Below are 19,820 nucleotides of genomic sequence, written 5' to 3'. Positions count from 1 at the left end.
GACAGCATACTTGTTCCTAGCCTTGCTGTAGGGATTGGGTTATTTTACATGTGTAAACCACCTGCCTATTTTAGTGACGTAAAATACTTCTGGACAGAAATGTCAATATCATAAAATGTTGTATGCAGGACCATGGTTCAATTAAGCTGTTATGTTATAGTTTTGAGCTCATAATGGTAACCTCCACTGAAGTCAGGTAAACACAAAATAATTCATTTGGAGGCACATGGTTTTAGAAAATGTCTTTGAAATCATAAATTGTGAGTGCAAGTGATCATAGAGACAAAATAGAATTATTTCTCCTTCCTGTTTCCACCACATCAAATCTTAATATGTGCCAGAGTGGAGGCCATGTCCTTTAGGGTTTGAGAGATGTTTAACTTGGAAAAAAAAAAGTCCAAGAAACAGTTTATATAACTTTTAAAGACAGAAGTAAAAGGAGAAAGTGAAGAGAATTTTTTAAGTCTCTGTCCTACCTCCCCACAAGCCAATGCTTGTGTCTGTTTCACAGTGGAGATTCTGTCTTAACCTCCCTTTACCTCTAGTTAATCTGTATATTGTTCTCGGCTCTGTGCTTTGTGTTTTCATGTCTTTCCAAGGAGTTTGTGCGTACATGACTTCAAAAGGAGCCCTAAGACCGCTTTGTAGGATTTTGCAACATCCTATCTGTGGAACTGCCCATGTTTGGTACGAGGGATATAAGAATAATAAATTGACAGCTTTGGTTATGAGAGAGGCTTGGTTTGTTTTTTGGTAAGTTTAGCCTTGGTGTAAAGCGATAGGCATGCATTGTAAGGCAAAATCTTGCAAAGTAGTTTGATGTGGTAATACTTCAGGGGCACTTCAATTATTGTGATTTCAAGTTTATTGTAGGTGGAGTTAAACCAGCGTGCAATATCTTAACTCATTTTTAAAATAAGTACAAGATCAAGCAAATAACTACCATGTTAGAATAAAGGTAGTGTTTAATGTCCTTCTGACTGTGTCTTTTGAAAATACTTCGTATGTTGTTCAGCTGTATTGCATATCCCAGGTAAATAACTTAAATAGTTGCCTCAGCTCAGTGTAGAGGAGGGCAGAACTGGTTGGGAACCTTTTTGAGAGTTGCTGCTGTTGTTTTCAAGAAACATCTGTTGAAATTCTGGATCAGACAAGCTGAAATGAAAGAGGGCAACAGGAGAGCAGGGTAAGATAAGACAGAAATTGAGCTGGAAAAATGGGGATGAAAGTGTATGGCAAGAGGAATTTCACCTTGCATTTGTACGTGTGTGGCTGTATTAAACTTACTACTTTTTCTTGTCTTTTGAAGCCAAAGATTAAATGTTTATTATGCTTTATCCTTCAAGCACAGAGGGCTGTTCTGTTGCTTTTAGTGGTTATTTAAGTGAATGTGGTCACTACACCAATTTTTACCAAAGATAACAAACTGTAGTTAGTGTCCAAATGAACTTTTGATGTATTTTTATTACTTGCAAAATTTCTTTCATCTTTAGAAAATGAATTTGAGGTGTATGGGGGGAAAGCTTTGACTTCAGTATATGTTTGAAAATTTTGGAAACCTCAATAACGTTGAAGTCTTTGAACTTTTAGAATAAGTTATTAGAGTGGTTTCCCCCTCCACTCTGCACTGGTGTGGCCACACCTTGAGTACTGTGTGCAGTTTTGAGTGCCACAGTATGAGAAAGGCATAAAGCTGTTAGAGAGTGTCCAAAGGAGGGCAACGCAGATGGTGAAGGGACTGAAGGGCAATATATATGAGGAGTGGCTGAGGTCCCTTGGTTTGCTCAGCCCTGAGCAGAGCAGGCTGAGGGGAGGCCTCATGGCGGCCTGCAGCTCCCTCACGAGGGGAGCGGAGGGGCAGGCGCTGAGCTCTGCTCTCTGGGGACAGCGACAGGACCTGAGGGAACGGCATGGAGCTGGGACAGGGGAGGGTCAGGCTGGGGGTTAGGGAAAGGGTCTGCACCCAGAGGGTGGTCGGGCAGTGGGACAGGCTCCCCAGGGAAGCCGTTCACGGCACCGGGTCTGTTGGAGTTCAAGAAGTATTTGTCCAACGCTCTCAGACATGCGGTATGATGTTTGGGTGGCCCTCTGGGGACCCAGGAGTTGGACTTGATGATCCTTGTGGGTCCCTTCCAACCAGGATTTTCTATGATGACTTTAATGGCATTTGTTTCACCGTAGCTTATTACTGGAATCAGACAAGGGTTGACTTAGAAATGGATGAGGGATTACTTAGATGTGACTGAGTTTAGGTGCTGTGTATTTACAGGTCTGCCAGCTTTTTTTTTTTTTTCTTTGTAAATTCTTACTGAGTCAAGAAGCTATCAACTTTGAATTCTATCTGTACTTGTTTTTACTGTTATTGAAGTAAACTATCTTTTAAATCTGTAGTTTAGCAATGCATGGTTATGAGAGGACAATGGGTGGAGCATAGGCTGTATAGCTGTGAAGAAGAAAGCTATATTGTATTCAGACATCAAAATAAGGTAGCAACTCCAGCATATAGCTTGAGATACTGTAGTCAGGTGTCTTTTATTGTGTTGTTGTTGTTGTTTTTTTTTTTTTTTAAGATAATCTCTGAAAATTAACCCTGCTTTCTTTGTATAGACCTAATTCAAGATACGCATTGTTTTCCTTATATGGGGTAGCTAAAAGAAAGCTTCTTAGGTCAGCAAAAATGAATGATGCCATTTTTAAGTGAGATCTCATGCCTTGTATATGAGGTGTGTTCTTCTTCCAGTACCCCAGTAACAGAAGAGGAGAATAGTGTTTCCTTCTGTCCTTTGAGGGCATTGTTCTAAAGGTTGTGGAGAAATATTACTTCTTTTTGATGTTGGTATAGGCAGAAACGACTAGGTTCTTTGACAGTTCTGTTTCAATTGTATTGCTGGAAAGCAGGGTTAAAAAGTGGGCTGTTGAAAACTGTCATACTGCTGCATAAAGTTGTCTGTATCAGCTGGAAACTGCAGAAGTAATTTTTTATGTAATTATCACTGGTCCTGGAGACATAATGCAATCTGTATTTACTGGTCCAGAGCTACTGAGCAGGTGGTGTAACTTGGGCAGTGGTCCTGTCTTTGAACTGGTCATCAACAGAACATTTGCTTTGTGGTTGAGCGAGAAGGTAGGTACAGTGACAGTCAGTTCAAGTTTGGCTTATACACACTCCTGCTAACATCACTTCCAAAGGTCAGAAATCTTACTGACGAAAAGCTTTGAGCTTTCAATTCATCTGTAGCCATGTTTGGCTCTTGGGAGGGCACCTTGCTTTTGGAGTTTGCACATAGACTGAGCTCTGGGAAATGGCTAAACTCTTGTTCTTTGTTATAATCTCTGCATTTATTACTTTGTTTTCTATCCCCCAAAGCAGTGAGGATTGCAGCAATGAATTTTTGTTGTTGTTTTTGTACAATGCTGAAAGTCAGAGTATTGTATGATAGCAGGCGGCGTGCATGGTGTCTGTTATGTAAGTTCTAAAAGCTGAAGCCTCTTTAGCTAATGAGAGCTGTTGCAGAAGTGCTATAGATGTCTTATTGTCCCTTCTCTTTATTCTCCCTTGTAAATGTAGTGATAAGGACCATGGGTAGTGAGACACAGTGTAATTAGTGTGGACCAGACTTTGTGAGGTTTTGTGTGCATGAATCACAAAAATAATTTTGAAAATTACACTTATCCGTAGCAGTGAAATAGAACTTCATATTTTCCCTGGGTGCTTGTGTGTAATAATAACTGTTATGCAACAAAGCCTAGTTTTCCCTTTCTCTCCATACATGTAACACCATCTTAGTTGAACAAGTAAGTGCAAACATCTGCTTTTATAAATATGGTTTTGTAACTATTATTCAGTGAAACTTCTGTTATTTAATATATTAATAATTCCCTTTCCATTTTTATGCGTATGAATAAATCTGAAAAAAAAAAAAGTAGTTTGGATCATTATTAATCTGTTGTGTTATTTACCAACTGTGTTAACTAGTAACTAGAAGAAGTAAATGTTTTGAATCTATGCAGTTAGTGATAGGATAACATTTCATAGGAAGTTAGTGATATGATGCTAACATTCTGTAGTTACGCCTCTAATTGTAAAATTCAAATTGAAAGATAGTCAAAGGATGGTGATGTAATGTCACATACAGTAGGAATTACTGTTTCTAAAGAAAATGTATTTATATGTAGTGGACTGGATGAGAAAACAAAATGGAAATCAAAACTAAGTTCTTTCTTTGTGACATTTTTTGTTAATGGTTGCATCTTGACTTGCTCACAGAGGTTATTTTGGGGAGATACTAGGGAAAATCAGTACAGTGTGAATGAGGAACGCATTGATTTTTAAAAGATTATGGAAGAAGGCAGCATTTGTAGATGCACCAGGGTATGTAACAAGATTAGGAAGTGCTTCATTAGAGAAGTTATATATTTCTGTCATACATACATAACTGCATCTGTTAGGCCACTGGTTACAACAGGCTTGCGTGGAACGGTGATGTACCCTTACTGGCACCTAGAGAGACACCAGAGCAAAAACCCTGGGTGTTGCTTCTTTCTGCGCCTTGTCTGGAAGGGACCTTGTCCCACTCGTGAATTGTAATAACAGTTACTGTATTTTCTTTGACCTAATAAGGGGTTGGTCTTTTCTTGTGAACTTTTATACATGAGTGAAGTGTTCTGTATTAGTTACACCAAAATATTTTTACTAAAATACGTTGTAATTCTGGGCTGCTTGCTTTTTACAGATTAGTAAAAGCATCAGGGTCAGTTACGTTTTACAGATCCTGGTAGAGAAGGAGAGTTGGTAGGCTGGTAACTATGTCCTCTCTTGCTTGTGTGGAGAGTTGAAGTAGTAGGGAACCAAAAAGTTTCTTTTCTCTTGGATTCAAGAGAGAAAGTTAATTTTGTTGCTTTGTATTGCAGTGCTGACTTAGGGTCATAGTCCAAGGTTGTGGGTGTGTTACATGCACTTCAGACCATGGCCATTCTCCTGCAGTAAGAAGCGAGCAGCCACTTGTGGACCTTTGTTCTTCCTGGTGTTCATTGCTAAGTTGTGGAAATCCCATCACTTTTAGTTTCGTGGCAAGTTTGTTTTCCAGAAATGAAATACCAATAAGGTCTGATCTGTGTGATCTGTTTTCCAGTGCAGCATGGTGATTCACGTGCCTCTAACAATCAGTTTGCTGTAACTACAGAAGCACAGAACAGCAAAGTTAAACTTTAAATATACATTTTATAAGATACATATATTGATTGTATTCTCATTTTTCTCTCCTGATCTTCCAAGTAATTGTTGCTCATGTTAAAAGAAAAAATAGCTACAGAAGCAGTTTCTCTGATTGCAGCAAGTACTGTCTCATTTTGCAGATTTACATCATCTAAATAATTATACATGTTTTTTACTTAGAATTTGAGATTTAAATACTTGTGGGTGATGGATAGTAAATGACTATGAGGAATGTTAACTTGCGTGTTATTTGGGTAAGGACTGATTTGCTGACTGAAAAAACTGAATGTTGTGTGTTCCCCTTTCCCAATAATTTGCAGGGGGAGCAGACAGGTAAGGTGTGATATTATCTTTAATCTTGAACTGTGGAATTTGGAGTGCAACATACAAAGTCTAGAAGTGGCTGTGATGAAGTACCTATGATGTATTTTAGATCATGGAAGTATATCTTCATCTTCCACTGCTCAGAGGTCAAAAACAAATAACAGGATTTATCAGGTCTTGGCACATACTATCCTTGAATTTACAGAAGGATTCACTTGGCCCTTTGCCAGCAGACTCCATTACAGGACAGGTTTATCATAGGGCTGTATTCTTTTTTTTTTTTTTTCTGTAGAAACAGTGCAAAGAGTAATGATATGTTTCACTGTGTTTTGAGTATTACAACATTTCAGTGAATGCACTCTAGGGTAAGCTGATCCTGATTTATTACAACTTGATTATTGTGGATTATTTTTTAATCATGTTACCTCCTTTGTCACTCTAGGAAATCTTCTTAATTTGGTTGCTACAGAGGATGAGCCATATTAAAATTGCAAATAAATTCAAAGGACTTGTAAAAATGGATCTTTATTCTGTGCATTCAATTAGTTGTTCTTTCTTCTGACCATTATTGACTGCATGTTTTCCTGCTCATACAATGACATTCAAGGAAGTGATGTTATTTTACTTAACACAGAAATTAATGTAAGCATGTATCTACCAAATACAAAATGCTCTGCTCCCAAAATACCTTGGACTTTCAGATTATCTGTGATAGAATCTCGAGTCTAGAAGAGTTTAGTGATATAAAAGAAAAATAATGGTATTAGATACCTTGTGGTTATCTTGGCTATGTATCATGGTGTTGTTAAACCATGAGTTATCACAGAACCATAAGTTGGTGTCAAATATTGGAGGGAGGAAACACTTCATGGCAGGATAGTGTCTGCTTCTTGGAACAATTATTTCTATTACATTTATTATTAGTGTTAGGTTTTTATTGTCAACTGTGCTGACAGAGGTACCTATACGCTTTGTACAGATCTGGATACTAACAGTTGCATGTTGTAGTGAATTGCTGAATTGCAAAATTAAATTCTTTTGGTTCTGGATCATGGATATCTCGTGTAAATGAAAATGTACCAAAGAGATCACTAATTTTACATTTTTCATTCTAGTGCTAATGAATTTGATTGGACAGTTTTGTAATATATGCATCTTTTTTTTCCTTTTGCAGATTTTCTTCCTGGGAAGCCTTGCTGTTTGCATATAAAGAATATCTTAGAGTTACTGCAACTGAATTTATAATGTTGCTTTGCTTGTGACTCTGATGGAGGAATAACCAGATCTCAGGCTGCTGCACTGGAAGACTTCACAGGAAATACAAAATGTCATCTAATAGGAGTCAGAACCCGCATGGACTTAAACAAATTGGTCTTGACCAGATATGGGATGACCTAAGAGCTGGAATTCAACAGGTTTACACCAGACAAAGTATGGCAAAATCCAGATACATGGAACTCTACACGTATCCTAGCATCTAAGCCAATTAGTACTTTCATTCTTTCATTGTTGGTAGATGAAAAATATTTTTTTACATTTTTAAATTTAAAATTGCTTCGTAAGTAGTTGATTTAGTGATGTTTAAGAATATATCAGCCTTTTCTGTTTAATGATCAGCCATTTCTATTTATTCTTTCTTGCAAGTAAGCAGAAAGACTTATTGTTCTGGAAAACTCTTCGTTATGTATATTTCTGAATTTCAGGTTTGATTATGATTATTTGATAGAGCAGATATTTAATTTTTTATTATTTTTTTTTCCTTTATATGTTAGATTTTGGCATTATTTTTTGGGTGTGATTTGTAATGTCCAGTTACCTTGAAAAATTTTCTCTTGTGAACTTCAAAATAGTTCTTTAAGCTGAGTTGTTTTCATGATTTTTCCAGCTGGTGTGAGGATGCGCACAATGGATTTCTCTTGAATTGCTGATTTGTATCCAAGAGCTATTGAAGTTTTCCAGCATCTCCTCTTCTGGAGATTGTTGCTGTGTTCATCCTTGTATGTGTAGCAAACTACTACTTGGAAAGCTTCAGGAAACTTGTTTCTGTCAGGTAGTATGTCAGGATTGAGGTCAAGTAGTTGAAGGTAACTCCCAACCTCTACTCTGCTCTTGTGAGACCTCCCACCTGGAGCACCGTGTTCAGCTCTGGGGCCCCCAGCACAAGAAGGACATGGTTGTATTAAAGCGAGTCCAAAGGAAGGTGGTCAAAGGGCTGGAGCACCTCTTCTACAAAGACAGGCTGAGGGAGTTGGGGTTGTTCAGCCTGGAGAAGAGAAGGCTCTGGGGAGACCTTATTGTGGACTTCTAGTACCTGAATGGGGCCTACAGGAAAGCTGGAGAGGGATTCTTTGTCAGGGACTGTAATGATAGGACAAGAAATAATGTTTTTAAGCTAAAAGAGGATAGATTTAGGTTAGATATAAGGAAGAAACTCTACTCTGAGGGTGGTGAGGCACTGGCACGGGTTGCCCAGAGAAGCTGTGGATGCCCCATCCCTGTAAGTGTTTGAGGCCAGGCTGGATGGGGCCTTGGGCAGCCTGGTCTGGTGGAGGCATCCCTGCCCGTGGCAGAGGGTTGGATTTAGATGGTCTGTAAGGCCGCCTTCCAATCCAAACCATTCCATGATTCTGTGATCTTCGATCACTGATTTTTAAAGAGACTTGTGCCTCTTCCTGTATTACATATTCAGTGCTTAATTTCAGGATGTTGTTTGGAAAGTGATAAATCCTGCTTTTGTGCCTTCTGTAAAAAGTGACATGCAGTTGGATATGACAAAGAACCACAGTAAGGTGAAATCTCTCACCTGTTCTATTTGCATCTGTTGGTCAGTATTCACTCTAAGAACCTTCTACTGCCCAGTAGAGTTAAGTACTGTTTAAGAAGGTTTTGGTAAAGCAAAGTGTGTAGACATATGACAAAAGAAATTGAATGGTTGTATGCATTTCCTTACTTCAAGTAATTGTGATAGTTTTCTTAATTTTTGGAGATTTTTAATAAAAGTTATTATTCTGATACATAAATTAATCTTAAAATTGTTATTGGCACTTATTTGGAATTGTGCCTCGAATTTTAGTCTATTTTTGTGAACTTATGTGAAGAGACAACTTTAAAAAAAAAAAAAAATGCAAGGCAATATAAGTCAGTTAGTCCTGTGGTTCTCTGGACTTTCTAAGGAGACAGAAAAGTTTGTTTTCTGCATTTATAATCTCAGAGCAGGTGTGTAATCTTACAGGTGTGTATGCTTACAGAATCCATGCTCCAAAGTAGAAAAAACGCCCTGAGGTGTCTCTCGATTTTGTCTAGATTTTTTTGTTAGAGGCAGGAAGATGAAATAACATTTAGTTTAGGGTCAGAACTCTTCCCAAGACTTGAGATGACTGAAGCCTTGTGTTGCTAGATTCAGTGTTGTTCTTTACTGAACAAAACAAATCTGCAGAAGTTCAATGTTTGCAAGAAATCTAACATGTACTAGAACCTCTGAGGGATTTTTTTTTTACTTTTGAGTCTTTAACATATTCCTGTGTGTGTGTTCTATCAAGCAGTTCAGCTGAAGACTAAATACCTGGTGTAATAATACTCTTGAAGCATCTACTTTTTTTCCCCTCTCCATCAGATGTTCTCAAATACTCATTGGATGAAGCTGTGAAAGGGATATCTTGTATATTAACTACTCATTTGCTTCTTGCTGCTTCAAGTGATTTGTTGAGCCTGAAATTTAGATGGATTTTGTTTCTTCCATGAGTGAATTCATTTGGTGAATAATTTTGGTAGTTGACTTTTATATTTATTTGTGGGTTAATTTAATAGTCTGGTACCTCAGAATATTTGACGCTGGTTAGGCTAGGAGTTCTGAATCAATTATCAAGATGATAATGCACTTTACATCCTATATCAAGTGCAAATGTTCAAAAGTTGTGCTTGAAAGAAGATTTATCCCCTTTTAGATGCAGTATGGGAAACATTTGATCAGTCATCACATACAATGAGTCTAGTAGATTGGCAAACTTTTCAAGAGGCTCTGAATAGCTGGGTTTGGAAAGCAAAACAGATGAGTTTCAGCAGAGTGTAAGGCCTGAAGATCAGCCTTACTTCTGAGAAGGCTGAATGTGACACCAGTTTGGAAATCTTGTGGAGTGGACAGTTCAGTCATTTCCTCATCCTTTTTTGTTGTGTGCAACTGCCTTTGCTTCTGTATCTGGTATTGAACTTTTAGCCAGCATTGTTTGGAGGTGTGGAAGTTCTTGTTGTGCTTTGTTAAAATGAATTTTAGAAAGTAGAGGAAGAGTTAAGCAGTTCAGACAGTTTGGACCTTCCATCCTATCTCTACTCATTCTCTTTATCCAGACAGTCCTTTTGTGGGACAGTGGATTCAATCTCTGAGTATAGGTCAGAGCTGGTATTTAAGTTTTTATATGCTTTCTTCTAGCAGGAGAATTAAAAAGTTGATTATTCTGGGTGTTTTCTAGATCGCAGAATATTGAAGAAGTAAACCAAGAGATCTTGTTTCTGAATGGTAGTTCTAAAGACTTCAATCCCTATTCTTTCAGATTCCTTTGTGCTTCTTATTTCAGGATGTGCTTTTTTTTTTTTTTTTTTTTTTTTGGTCAAATGAGACCATTACCAAATGTGTTTTTTTTTTTTTTTTTTTTTAGTGCAGCACATACTTTGCGATTCATTTTTGTCCTACCAGCTATGTCAAAGCACCTAACCAGAAGAGCAGTCCTTTAGAGAAGGTGTGATATTTTTATTTACCGCTCTTTGCACAGTTATGATGGATTGTACTGTAATTACTTTCTGATATGTGTTTTTTATTTCCTGTTGAGAACTTCCTTATAGAAACGAAATTATTTTAGAATGGTACTTGTTGTTTTCCCTCTTTTTTTTTTTTTTTTTTTTTTTTTTTCCTTTAGTGGTAATTAGTTTGGAGGCTGTTGGGAAAAGGACTAGGTTGTAAAAGTCAGTTCTGTAACAGTGATGAAGTTTGTGGAACAGTGGAGAAAAGCAGCAAATTTTGATATCACTGCACATGAAAATTTTCATGTCACTACCCATGAGAGGGTAGTTTACTGATAAGTTGTTCTGTCTCCCTTATACAAAGGGAAAATGAGCTCAAGCCACCGTTCTGCAACAAAAACAACAAAAGAGGAACCCCACTTGTTGCAATAAGTCAGGGAGTAGCATTACCAATGTATGCAGAGTATTGCTCCATGTCATTTGATCTATTTTTGATGCAACTGGCAGTGGGTCTGTCCAAGAAAGCACCATCCTTGCAAAGCAAGTCGTGAGCTTCTGAATTCTTGATGGAACACCTATTACTTGTTTACTTACTAGAATGACTCTTATAAAAATACAAATAAGAACAAGTTGAATAAGTCACTTATCTTCATGGCTACCTCTTGCCAACACCCATCTGGCAATGGTAAAATATTTGTACATCTTCCATTTTACTATTATTTTATTACAGAAACTGTCAACAGTTTTTTAAACTAATTATTCGATAAGTCTGTGATTTATTTTCCTCAGATGAATTGGGATTTCCACACATTCAGATTTAAATTCTGCAGTGGAGGGAATGAAAGGACTTTGTAACTTACCCTCTTTTATATATCCTAAACAGATACTCAGACCAGGTATTAGACTATCAGAAAACATTCATGCTAGTTCAATATGGTGCAGTAATTTTCACAGTGGCTTACCCAGAAAGCTAAATAACTTCTTGAAGTTACTCTTCCTAAAGAAGTCTTCAATTTACAGGTATGATTGATGAATGGAAAGCTCAGTGGTTCACCGTTATTTCATACCTGTGTACTTATTTGAAAACTCAAGATTTTTTTTTCCCTTAAACTGAAGCTCTTACTGTCTTACTTTACAGAACATAATCTGGGAAGCATTTATAGATTCTTTTTTAGGCAGTGCAATTATTTTGTACCTGTTGAACAGAGGAATCTTTTTGTTCAGTTGTAATGTTTAAGGAATATGTTCAGCTGGGGGGAGGAACTGTTTAAGGATTCTAGGCATCATTAATTTACTGTGAGTAAGATCTCAGTCTACGTGAAGTAGAGAGAGAGCTTAAAATGTTTTAATTGGTAATCGGACAAGTACTATGGAAGGTTTGATTGTTTTACTGAAAAGTGCATCTGCAGTGTTCAAATCAACTTTATTATATTATTGTCCCTTTATTAACAACTTGGCAATAATTTTTGAAAATAATTATATTAAGTATTTTAAAGTAAGGATAAATAAAGGTTAGGCTTTTCTGTCTAATTTCATCATTTTATGAACATTTTTCCCTTGTTTCTAAATTTGCTTACTGTGATTCAACTTTTTAAACTAGCTTTAATGAAGTGGTAGTTTTTGATTATCCATTGCATCATGTAATTGTACATCAGAAAAGGTTATTGTGGTTTTGTCTCAGATTTTAGCATGCAATAAGGAAAAAACATTATTATATACGCTGTAGTATATTTACATTCTAAAAATGCCAGATGACTCAGGATAATCTCCCTGTTCATAAAATAAAATATATAAATACATGAAACATGTCTTTGCCTGTGGATAGATTCAGCACCAGTAGAACGTTTTCCCCAAGGAGAATCATGAAATTATTGCTTCTTTTGCAGCCCTTGTCCTAATGGCATTTACTGAAATTTTACTGAAATTCTTGTAAGATTCTTTAGTTAAGACTTCTAATAAGCAGAAATACTTTAAAACTATAAGAATCTTTTATTTACTGATCGCGTGAATCTGCTGTTACTGGGCAGTACAACATCTTGTGTTTTTTTTTTCTTAATGTCCCTTATTCTTTCTGTACAGAAAAATATACTGGGATGCTAGAGTATGCAGTTTTTAAGCCTTAGAAACAGTTCCGCTTTCTTTTGAGATTCTAAGCTATCCGTTCACATTAATGGCAAATTGAGGTCACTCTGCATACATCAAAGCAGCCTCCACTGTGCTAGTAGTAATCCTGTTTACATTCAATATGGTATTTCTTAGCATTTCTTGTGTGCAAGTTAGAGCTTACTTGGAATGTGAAGGTAGAAGTAAATGCACTTGTGGTACAAGTAAATGAATTTGTTTACACTTTTTGAAGGGTACACGTGGTTATGCAGAAATGTAGGTATAATGGTACAGTCTTGTGTATACTTATAACAATTGCTGCTTTGGTTTTGAAGAAGTGCAGAATATATTTATTTTAGCGTGATCAGTTCCTTCTTTATTCTCATCTCTGTGCTGATCACGTCCTGTTCTACTTGCTTTTAGTAACCAAGAATGTTCTGTACAAAATCAACTTCTGTCAATGCACAGAACTTTAAGCTTAACCTCAATTATAGTGGTTCTTACACATTGACATAAAGACTGTACGCTTTGTGTATGTATTTGAGTTTGAAAATCTGTGTTTTCCTTTTAACTCAGCACTTCTCTGCTATTTTTCTGGTTTTATGCCATGCAGATGGAAACAAGAAGTTGTCTATTAGTCTTTAGATGGCTTTTGCTGGAAGTTTCTCAGATCTCAGACTTTCATAAATGTATGTGAATTTGATTATGCATGGATTCTTACAGCAGCATGCATGGCTGATTCTGTAATAGGTCCTACATTCACTGCCTCAGTCTTTCCTTGAATATTCCATGGGAATAGCTTAGCAAAGCAGTAGTATGTCATATAAAGACTTAAATGTGTAATTGATCATAGAATAAATTGTATTGAAACTCAGATGGAGAATGTGTGGGGCTGGAGCCGGGGTGTTTTTTGTTTGGACTTTGTTTGAACTGCTTTGTGGAGTATCTGTAACCTTTCCTAACTGAATTGACTTAAAAATGGGCTCTTGCTGATACCTTCCTGAAAAGAATTAAGGCTTGTGTTTTTATTTTTTGGTCTTTTTTTTTTGTATGTTTTTTTTTTTCCTTCTCATTGCTACTCCTCAGAAAGCTGAATTTCAGGTTTAAAGCACTTGTTCTGAAAAGTGGTTTGATCTTGGCAGCCTCATCATTTCAAAAACCTGTGCAAAATGTCATTAATCTGTTTGTTTGATGAGGTGTTAAAGTCATATAGACATGTATACTTCTCTCATAATTTTTATTTATGCACGAGATGGTTTTGTGAAATTCACCCAATGTAATCTGGACACATGAATTGAAATGACTTTAATCTGTCTGAAGGAAATGCGTAAAGCAGTTCTCTATTGAAAATGGTGAGCTGTACTGTTTTATTGGAGGTGGTTTTAGAAGAATACAAAATTTCCATAGCTTTTCCTAGCATTTTGTTGTTGTTGATGTTTTCAATACCTTTCTATATGTTGTTCTTGCATTACTGTTGTCAAAAATTTCCATTTTTCTTAATTATACCAAAGTATAACTAATCTGAACCTGTTTGTTTCGACCTACTCTTAGGGTGATGGCATTTGGCATAGAGTTAATTACTGATTTAGATATGTAAAATAGCAAATTTATGCTTTATCTTCATTATAAAGAGACTGAAATCAATAACAAAAACTCTGGTTAGGAGGTAGTTTGGATTTGTCTTCTTGTTGTAAAAGCTTTGCGGTCGTTTCTCTGCCATCAATAATGTAGCTTTGTGCTAAATTATATTATTTCTGCTTCCCTTTCACTTCCTTTTATTTTTACATATCTGTACTCCAGCTATGCTATTTTCATAGCAATATGGGAGAACTGTGGGGACCCAGCTGTGCTACTGAAAGGGGAATCAGTTATTAGCTCAGAAGCACAGCTTTCTTTATATGTTTAAAATTAGAAACTCATGAAACTAAGTAATTCACATCCATTGGTGTAAAGTCTGAGTGTTTTCCTGTTGTATAGAATTACAAAATTGATACTTGTCTTCCATATTTTGTCTGCACTTGCTCCTTGAGGAAAAAATGCCTCATGAAGTATTTTGGTACTTTTCTGGAGAAGGGGTTAGTTTAGAGGTGACCATAGCACTCTCAAGCTTACTGTTTTCATGGTGTACTTGTTCAAAAAGTTTATTCAGTACTACTGAGAGACTGTTTCATTTCCCCTGTGCTGACACAGAAATTTAGAACCTCTCAGCATATGATCTGGGAAAAGGAAAAATGGTTAGTTGTCATGGCAGTCGCTTCCTCAAATCCACACTGACTGTCTGCATGAACTCCTGTCCTACTAGAAAAGTAGGTGGCAAGGATGGATATTAAGCCTTCCAGGTGCATTTTGTTTGTCAGGATTGTTTCCTTCAGTAGGTATGTTGTACAAAGCCATGAATTCATTATGAAATGGTAGCTGCTCGGCTTCAGAAACTGAGTAAAGGTTGTTTTAAAAGCAGCGTAAATTGTATTGAAGACAAAGATGGTAAAATTAATTTTAGTCTTTGAATGCTTCTTGAATCACATTTTAGAGAAGAATAAAGTTTTGAAAGATTTTTCATCTCAACTTACACAATACTGAATAAATTTACAAACTTGCTTTTCGTCTCCTACCTCAAACCTTAATTTAGATACATAAATCTAATTCCTCTTTCACTATAAAGATGACATAAAGATTCATCTAATCCTTAAGATGGTTTGTCTGCTTGCTGAACCAACCTTGAAGTTTAGAAGTCAGAAGGTTTGGGTGCAATGCAACTTCACTGTAGTGTAAACTATTGATAAATTAATTTCTCTGATTGTCATAATATGTGAATCACTATGCAGAACTGTGAAAACATCCACAGAAATGTTTCGTAATAGACATTTGGTATGTACTTGACTTCCAAAGTACAAGGCAGTTGAAGGGGATTACTTTGCTTTCTGCAACCAAGAAATATTTTTATACCATTCTTCTTGTGATTCTCAGATGGACTGGCATGTACTTTGCTGCAGGCAGCACATCTCTGATTTTGTTTTGCATATGTCAGTCTTTCTGTCAGTGGCTGGCTTTACCAGACGGAGGTGCAGATTGTAAACAAAGCCTAAGTTTTCTTTTATGCATAATATGTCGAAGAGTTGTTTGCACTTACAAACTGCCTTCTGCACAGACAAACTATAACTTCATTTTGACTTGCGCAGAACAACTAAAGTAGAGTATTTGGAAAGTGCCATCTTGGACACTTTGGCTAGTGAGACTGAAGCTGGAACTACAAGTAAAGGTGGCTACTACTGGTATATTTTTACTTCATCTCTGAGATGATTACTGTAAGGAATGGACAAAAGATTGCAAAATCTTTCTCAGCGTTTACTTTACAGGAAGTCCTGGATTTAACAGTAAAATGTGTAGGGCTGAAAAAAGGCTTATGTCTTCTAGTGTTGGTCTCTTATTTTTCTGAAGGCTGTTGGGATGATTGTTGGAGAAGAGCAGAAAGAGTGTTATTATCATCAGGCTGTATTCACAAAAAATGTAAGAATTACTCACCATCTGGGCTCCTTGTATTTTTAGGCTTGATTAAAGCCACTTGGGTTAGGAGAGCTAGGAGAAGGAGGAGGCAAAACTCTAAGCTCAGTATTTATAAATCAAAACTCTAAATTCCTTGCATCATTATGGAGGGACATTACACAATCCAGAGCACCTTAAGTTAAATATTTTAAAGTTAAACTGTGAGATAAGCCCTGCTTTTTTTCTTCTTTGTGGGAGGGAAAAGTTTTGTACCCAGAGAAAATTTGTTGTACTGTATAACATTGCTCACTTAAATGGGGAATTCTGAAATCGAAGTCTAAATGATACAAGTAGTGACAGTGCCAGGAAAGTTGAACAAACAAGTAGCTAGGAGCCGAAAGAAATCGATAATGTTCAGGTAATAAGTGGCTGATAAGAGATTAGGAAGCTGATAAAGCTTCAGTTACTCAGCGCAAATAAAGGTTTCAGACTGTTTGCTATCATTACTTGGCACCTAGAAGAGGTAACAGGTAATGACTGAGGTTATAATATACATTTTCCAAAATGGTTAACTTTTGGCAAAGAGCATTATAGTTTTGGGCAGAATAAGATGACTTTCTAAGCAAGCATGTGAGTATACATGTAGGATTGAAATAGACTTTTCCTTTGAAATTCATCAAAAACAACAACAACAACAAAACACATGAATCTCTTTCCTTGTGGTGTAGAGTACACTCTGAAGCTGAAAACCCAGTTTAAGATTGTTTGTGAAATATTTCTTAAATTGCAAAGGAGGTAACTGAGTATTTTTCAGAAGTTTTTCTGCTTGAGCTTTACTGTTTAAATACCAGAAGCAAGTCTGTTATAATGACTGTAATGGATTGTGTTTCTAATGCCCTTGGTATTTAATCACAGTGATTTCTTTCATTTTATTGTGCTGGTCTTTCAGAAGGGAACGAAAAAGCCAAATCTTGGCAATATACTAATTTCCTAATGTGTGACATACCATGGGCAAAGCCTGTCTAGTGGTTAAAGCTTGACCCATTAGTTAAAACACAAGTTACAGCCAAATTAGACCTTTTAGATCACTTACTGCAACATTGCTCTAACGAGATATGTGACTCAAAAGCCTGATCTTAGACTATCAGTAGAAGCATCACTGCTCGGTACCTTTCTTCTTGTTGACAAATTGTTTGTTGAGTGAGTAATCACTTTTGTTGTTACATCATCAATGTCCAGTTGCATTCATTGTTACTGACCTAGCTTTTTCCTTTGTTTGTGGAGTGCAGTTTCTTTTAGGATGCTTTCTTACATGAAGTGTTTCAAGCAATGTGACTTCCACTTACAACTTTGGAAGAATTATGAGTATTTGAATGTTTGTTTTCGTTGTTGTTTTTTCTTCCAGAAAACAGAATGTTCTCTTGAAATGTCTTGCTAACAGATACAATAAGTCTTCCAGGTTGTACTGATATGAGAGGAAAAAATATTGCAAGCAGATAGTTCAGTTACACTTCTAGCTGTAAATTGGGTTTTGGTGAATCTCATCACAAAGTTCTCTTTATGTTGAGGAAAGTGTTGAAATTTCTTCCTGTTCATATGAAAGCTTATGTATTTTTAGAAAGCCATTATAATGCATCAGATAAATTCAATTCAAACCTTAAAAACAACCTTCTCAGAAAATTCCATTACTTCATTTTGTTGGTGGTCTTGTTAGGTATATTTAATGTTTGTATCAGTATTTGCCGTGCAGTCCACAGTGTACACTTCTGCTAAGATAGTTCTGCTTAAAATTATTTTTCTTAGCTTTGATTTTATTTTATGAGTTAATGTAATATATGAGTTATATAATGTAATATATGTAATATATGAGTTATATGAGTTATGAGTAATATATGAGTTAATGTAATATATGGTGAAGTCATTTACAGTAATATAAAAGTAGTTTCTTTAAATTGACTTGATTTTTTTTATTGTATTCTTAATGTCCTGTGCTCACACATACATATTCCTTAACTTCCTTGTCAGTCACGTTTATAACTACTGTACTAGTGTACACCAGTCTAATCAAGCACGTGGAGCTGGAGTACCTCCTTCTAAATCAAAAAAGGGCCAAACACCTGGAGGTGCTCAGTTTGTGGGTTTGGAGTTGTACAAACGCCTAAAAGAATTTCTGAAGAACTACTTGACAAATCTTCTTAAGGTAAGATGGAATGTTAGATCAATTGTTGTTTATAGTAATATGGGCTGACTTGAGGAAAAACTTGTACCAACATAACTGTGTGCAATCGTTGGAAGTAAATTGGATGATCTTGAAATCTGCTTTCATCTCAAGCATTCCATTAAACATTAGAAGGTATTGTAGGCTTTACCTCGACATAAGCTTTTTTTCCCCCTTTTCCTGCCAAAGGGGTTTGTGTGCATGTGTTATAAAAGTAACATTACATGTCATCTTAAATTGTCCTGTAACTTGAACAAGTATAGCCAGACTTTCTAACCTGTTAACCAGCATATTAGTAGTGCTGAAAAAATGGTTGCCTGTATTGTTGAAAATGCTTGATGGTAGACCTTAATTTATTATAATTGATATATTACTAATAGAGCAATGGGCTACATTGTAAGAGAAAATTTTCCTATCTGTTTTTGGAAAAGCATTAAGGAACCATGCTTTTGATTTTTAGGATTTTAGTTTTTGAGCAACAGTAAAACAATTCTTAGTCTTGAAGTCTACCTTGTAATTAATTTACATGGCTGCATGAAGGTGTCTCAGGGTTTTATTTCCATGTCAATTCAAAGTGTACTGGTCCAGTTTGGAAAGATACCTGAATTTCTACATAGTACTTGTCCGTCTCCCTAGCACACTCATCAGTGTAGTTGTCTGTTTCTAATATAGAACCATCTCTCTCTTTCAGAGGAAAGGGTCTTTGTCTATACTTTCCTTTTAATATTTTAGTGGTTTTTGTTTGATTATTGTTTTGGTTTAACTTTTTTTATTGTAAAAGTATTAGCCCTATGTTTCCTATAAATATATTTCATGGCATACATTTATTGTATACCCTTATGTCTTTTTACCTTAAATACTACTTTTTATTAAAAATACTACTAATTTTTAGTAGTATTGTAGTAGTAAAACAAGCAAACTTCTGTTTGTTTTTTTTAGGATGGTGAAGATTTGATGGATGAGAGTGTGCTGAAATTCTATACTCAACAGTGGGAAGATTATAGGTTTTCAAGCAAAGTACTGAATGGGATATGTGCCTACCTCAATCGACATTGGGTTCGTCGTGAGTGCGATGAAGGTCGTAAAGGAATATATGAAATATATTCGGTAGGTAGCATTTTGAAGTGAGTGATTTGTCCATTTCGCCTGTCTTATTTGCACTCTCATCCTACAAATCACTTCTTGAAACTTGCTATTTGTAGGACGTTTACAGAAGTTTTGAAGTAGGCATCATAGAATTTGTTGAAAGAAATTGCACCTCTTACCTTATTCCTCACACCACTATATAGTAAAAGTTTGAGTCTAAACCTGAGGATGTATAATCCACCTGGTACCTACTGGGACAACCAGTATCAATCTGACAAGAGCTGTCCCTTGATATTTGCTGCTTGTACTGTTATCTTTATGTATCTACATAGCCTTCTCTTTCCACTTAAAATTCAGTCAAGTGTTTCAAATACAAGACCAGGAAGTGAATTGCCTTTTTCTGTTAACTTCAATGCATCTCTACAAATCTTTTAGCATTCAAACTGTCAAGATTCAGACAACATTTGGTTTGTAGTATCAGTCTGGAAGATTGATATGTGATCTTGATTTTTTAAATTTTTTTTCAAATATAACAAGAGAAGAACACAGTTATCTGAGGTGCAGATTTTCTGCTGAAAGTATATTTTTTTATAATGGATAAGTATTGTCCTTGCTGGTGGTGCATTAGGAAAGATGCGTTGTTTTACTGCTTCACTA

General features: G+C 36.1%; 1 protein-coding gene across 3 annotated transcripts in view; it reads left to right on the top strand.

The window, feature by feature from the left end:
- CUL1 (cullin 1) overlaps window positions 1–19,820 on the top strand; it is a gene marked incomplete at its 3' end in the record, with an annotated part of 50,228 nt that overhangs the window by 7,118 nt on the left and 23,290 nt on the right. For 2 of the 3 annotated variants that reach the window (XM_082755205.1, XM_082755207.1), the window contains exons 2-4: window positions 6,714–7,004; window positions 17,885–18,059; window positions 19,017–19,184. In XM_082755205.1, the coding sequence (XP_082611331.1) occupies window positions 6,865–7,004; window positions 17,885–18,059; window positions 19,017–19,184 (483 nt within the window). In that variant the 5' untranslated portion in view covers window positions 6,714–6,864. Of the gene's footprint in view, window positions 1–6,168; window positions 6,182–6,713; window positions 7,005–17,884; window positions 18,060–19,016; window positions 19,185–19,820 lie in introns of those variants that run through there. The other variant, XM_082755206.1, reaches the window with a different exon arrangement.

The sequence above is a fragment of the Aythya marila genome, assembly GCF_965140915.1.
Source record: "Aythya marila genome assembly, chromosome: 2".
Lineage (NCBI taxonomy): Eukaryota > Metazoa > Chordata > Aves > Anseriformes > Anatidae > Aythya > Aythya marila.
This window is presented reverse-complemented; position numbering and strand designations above follow the sequence as displayed.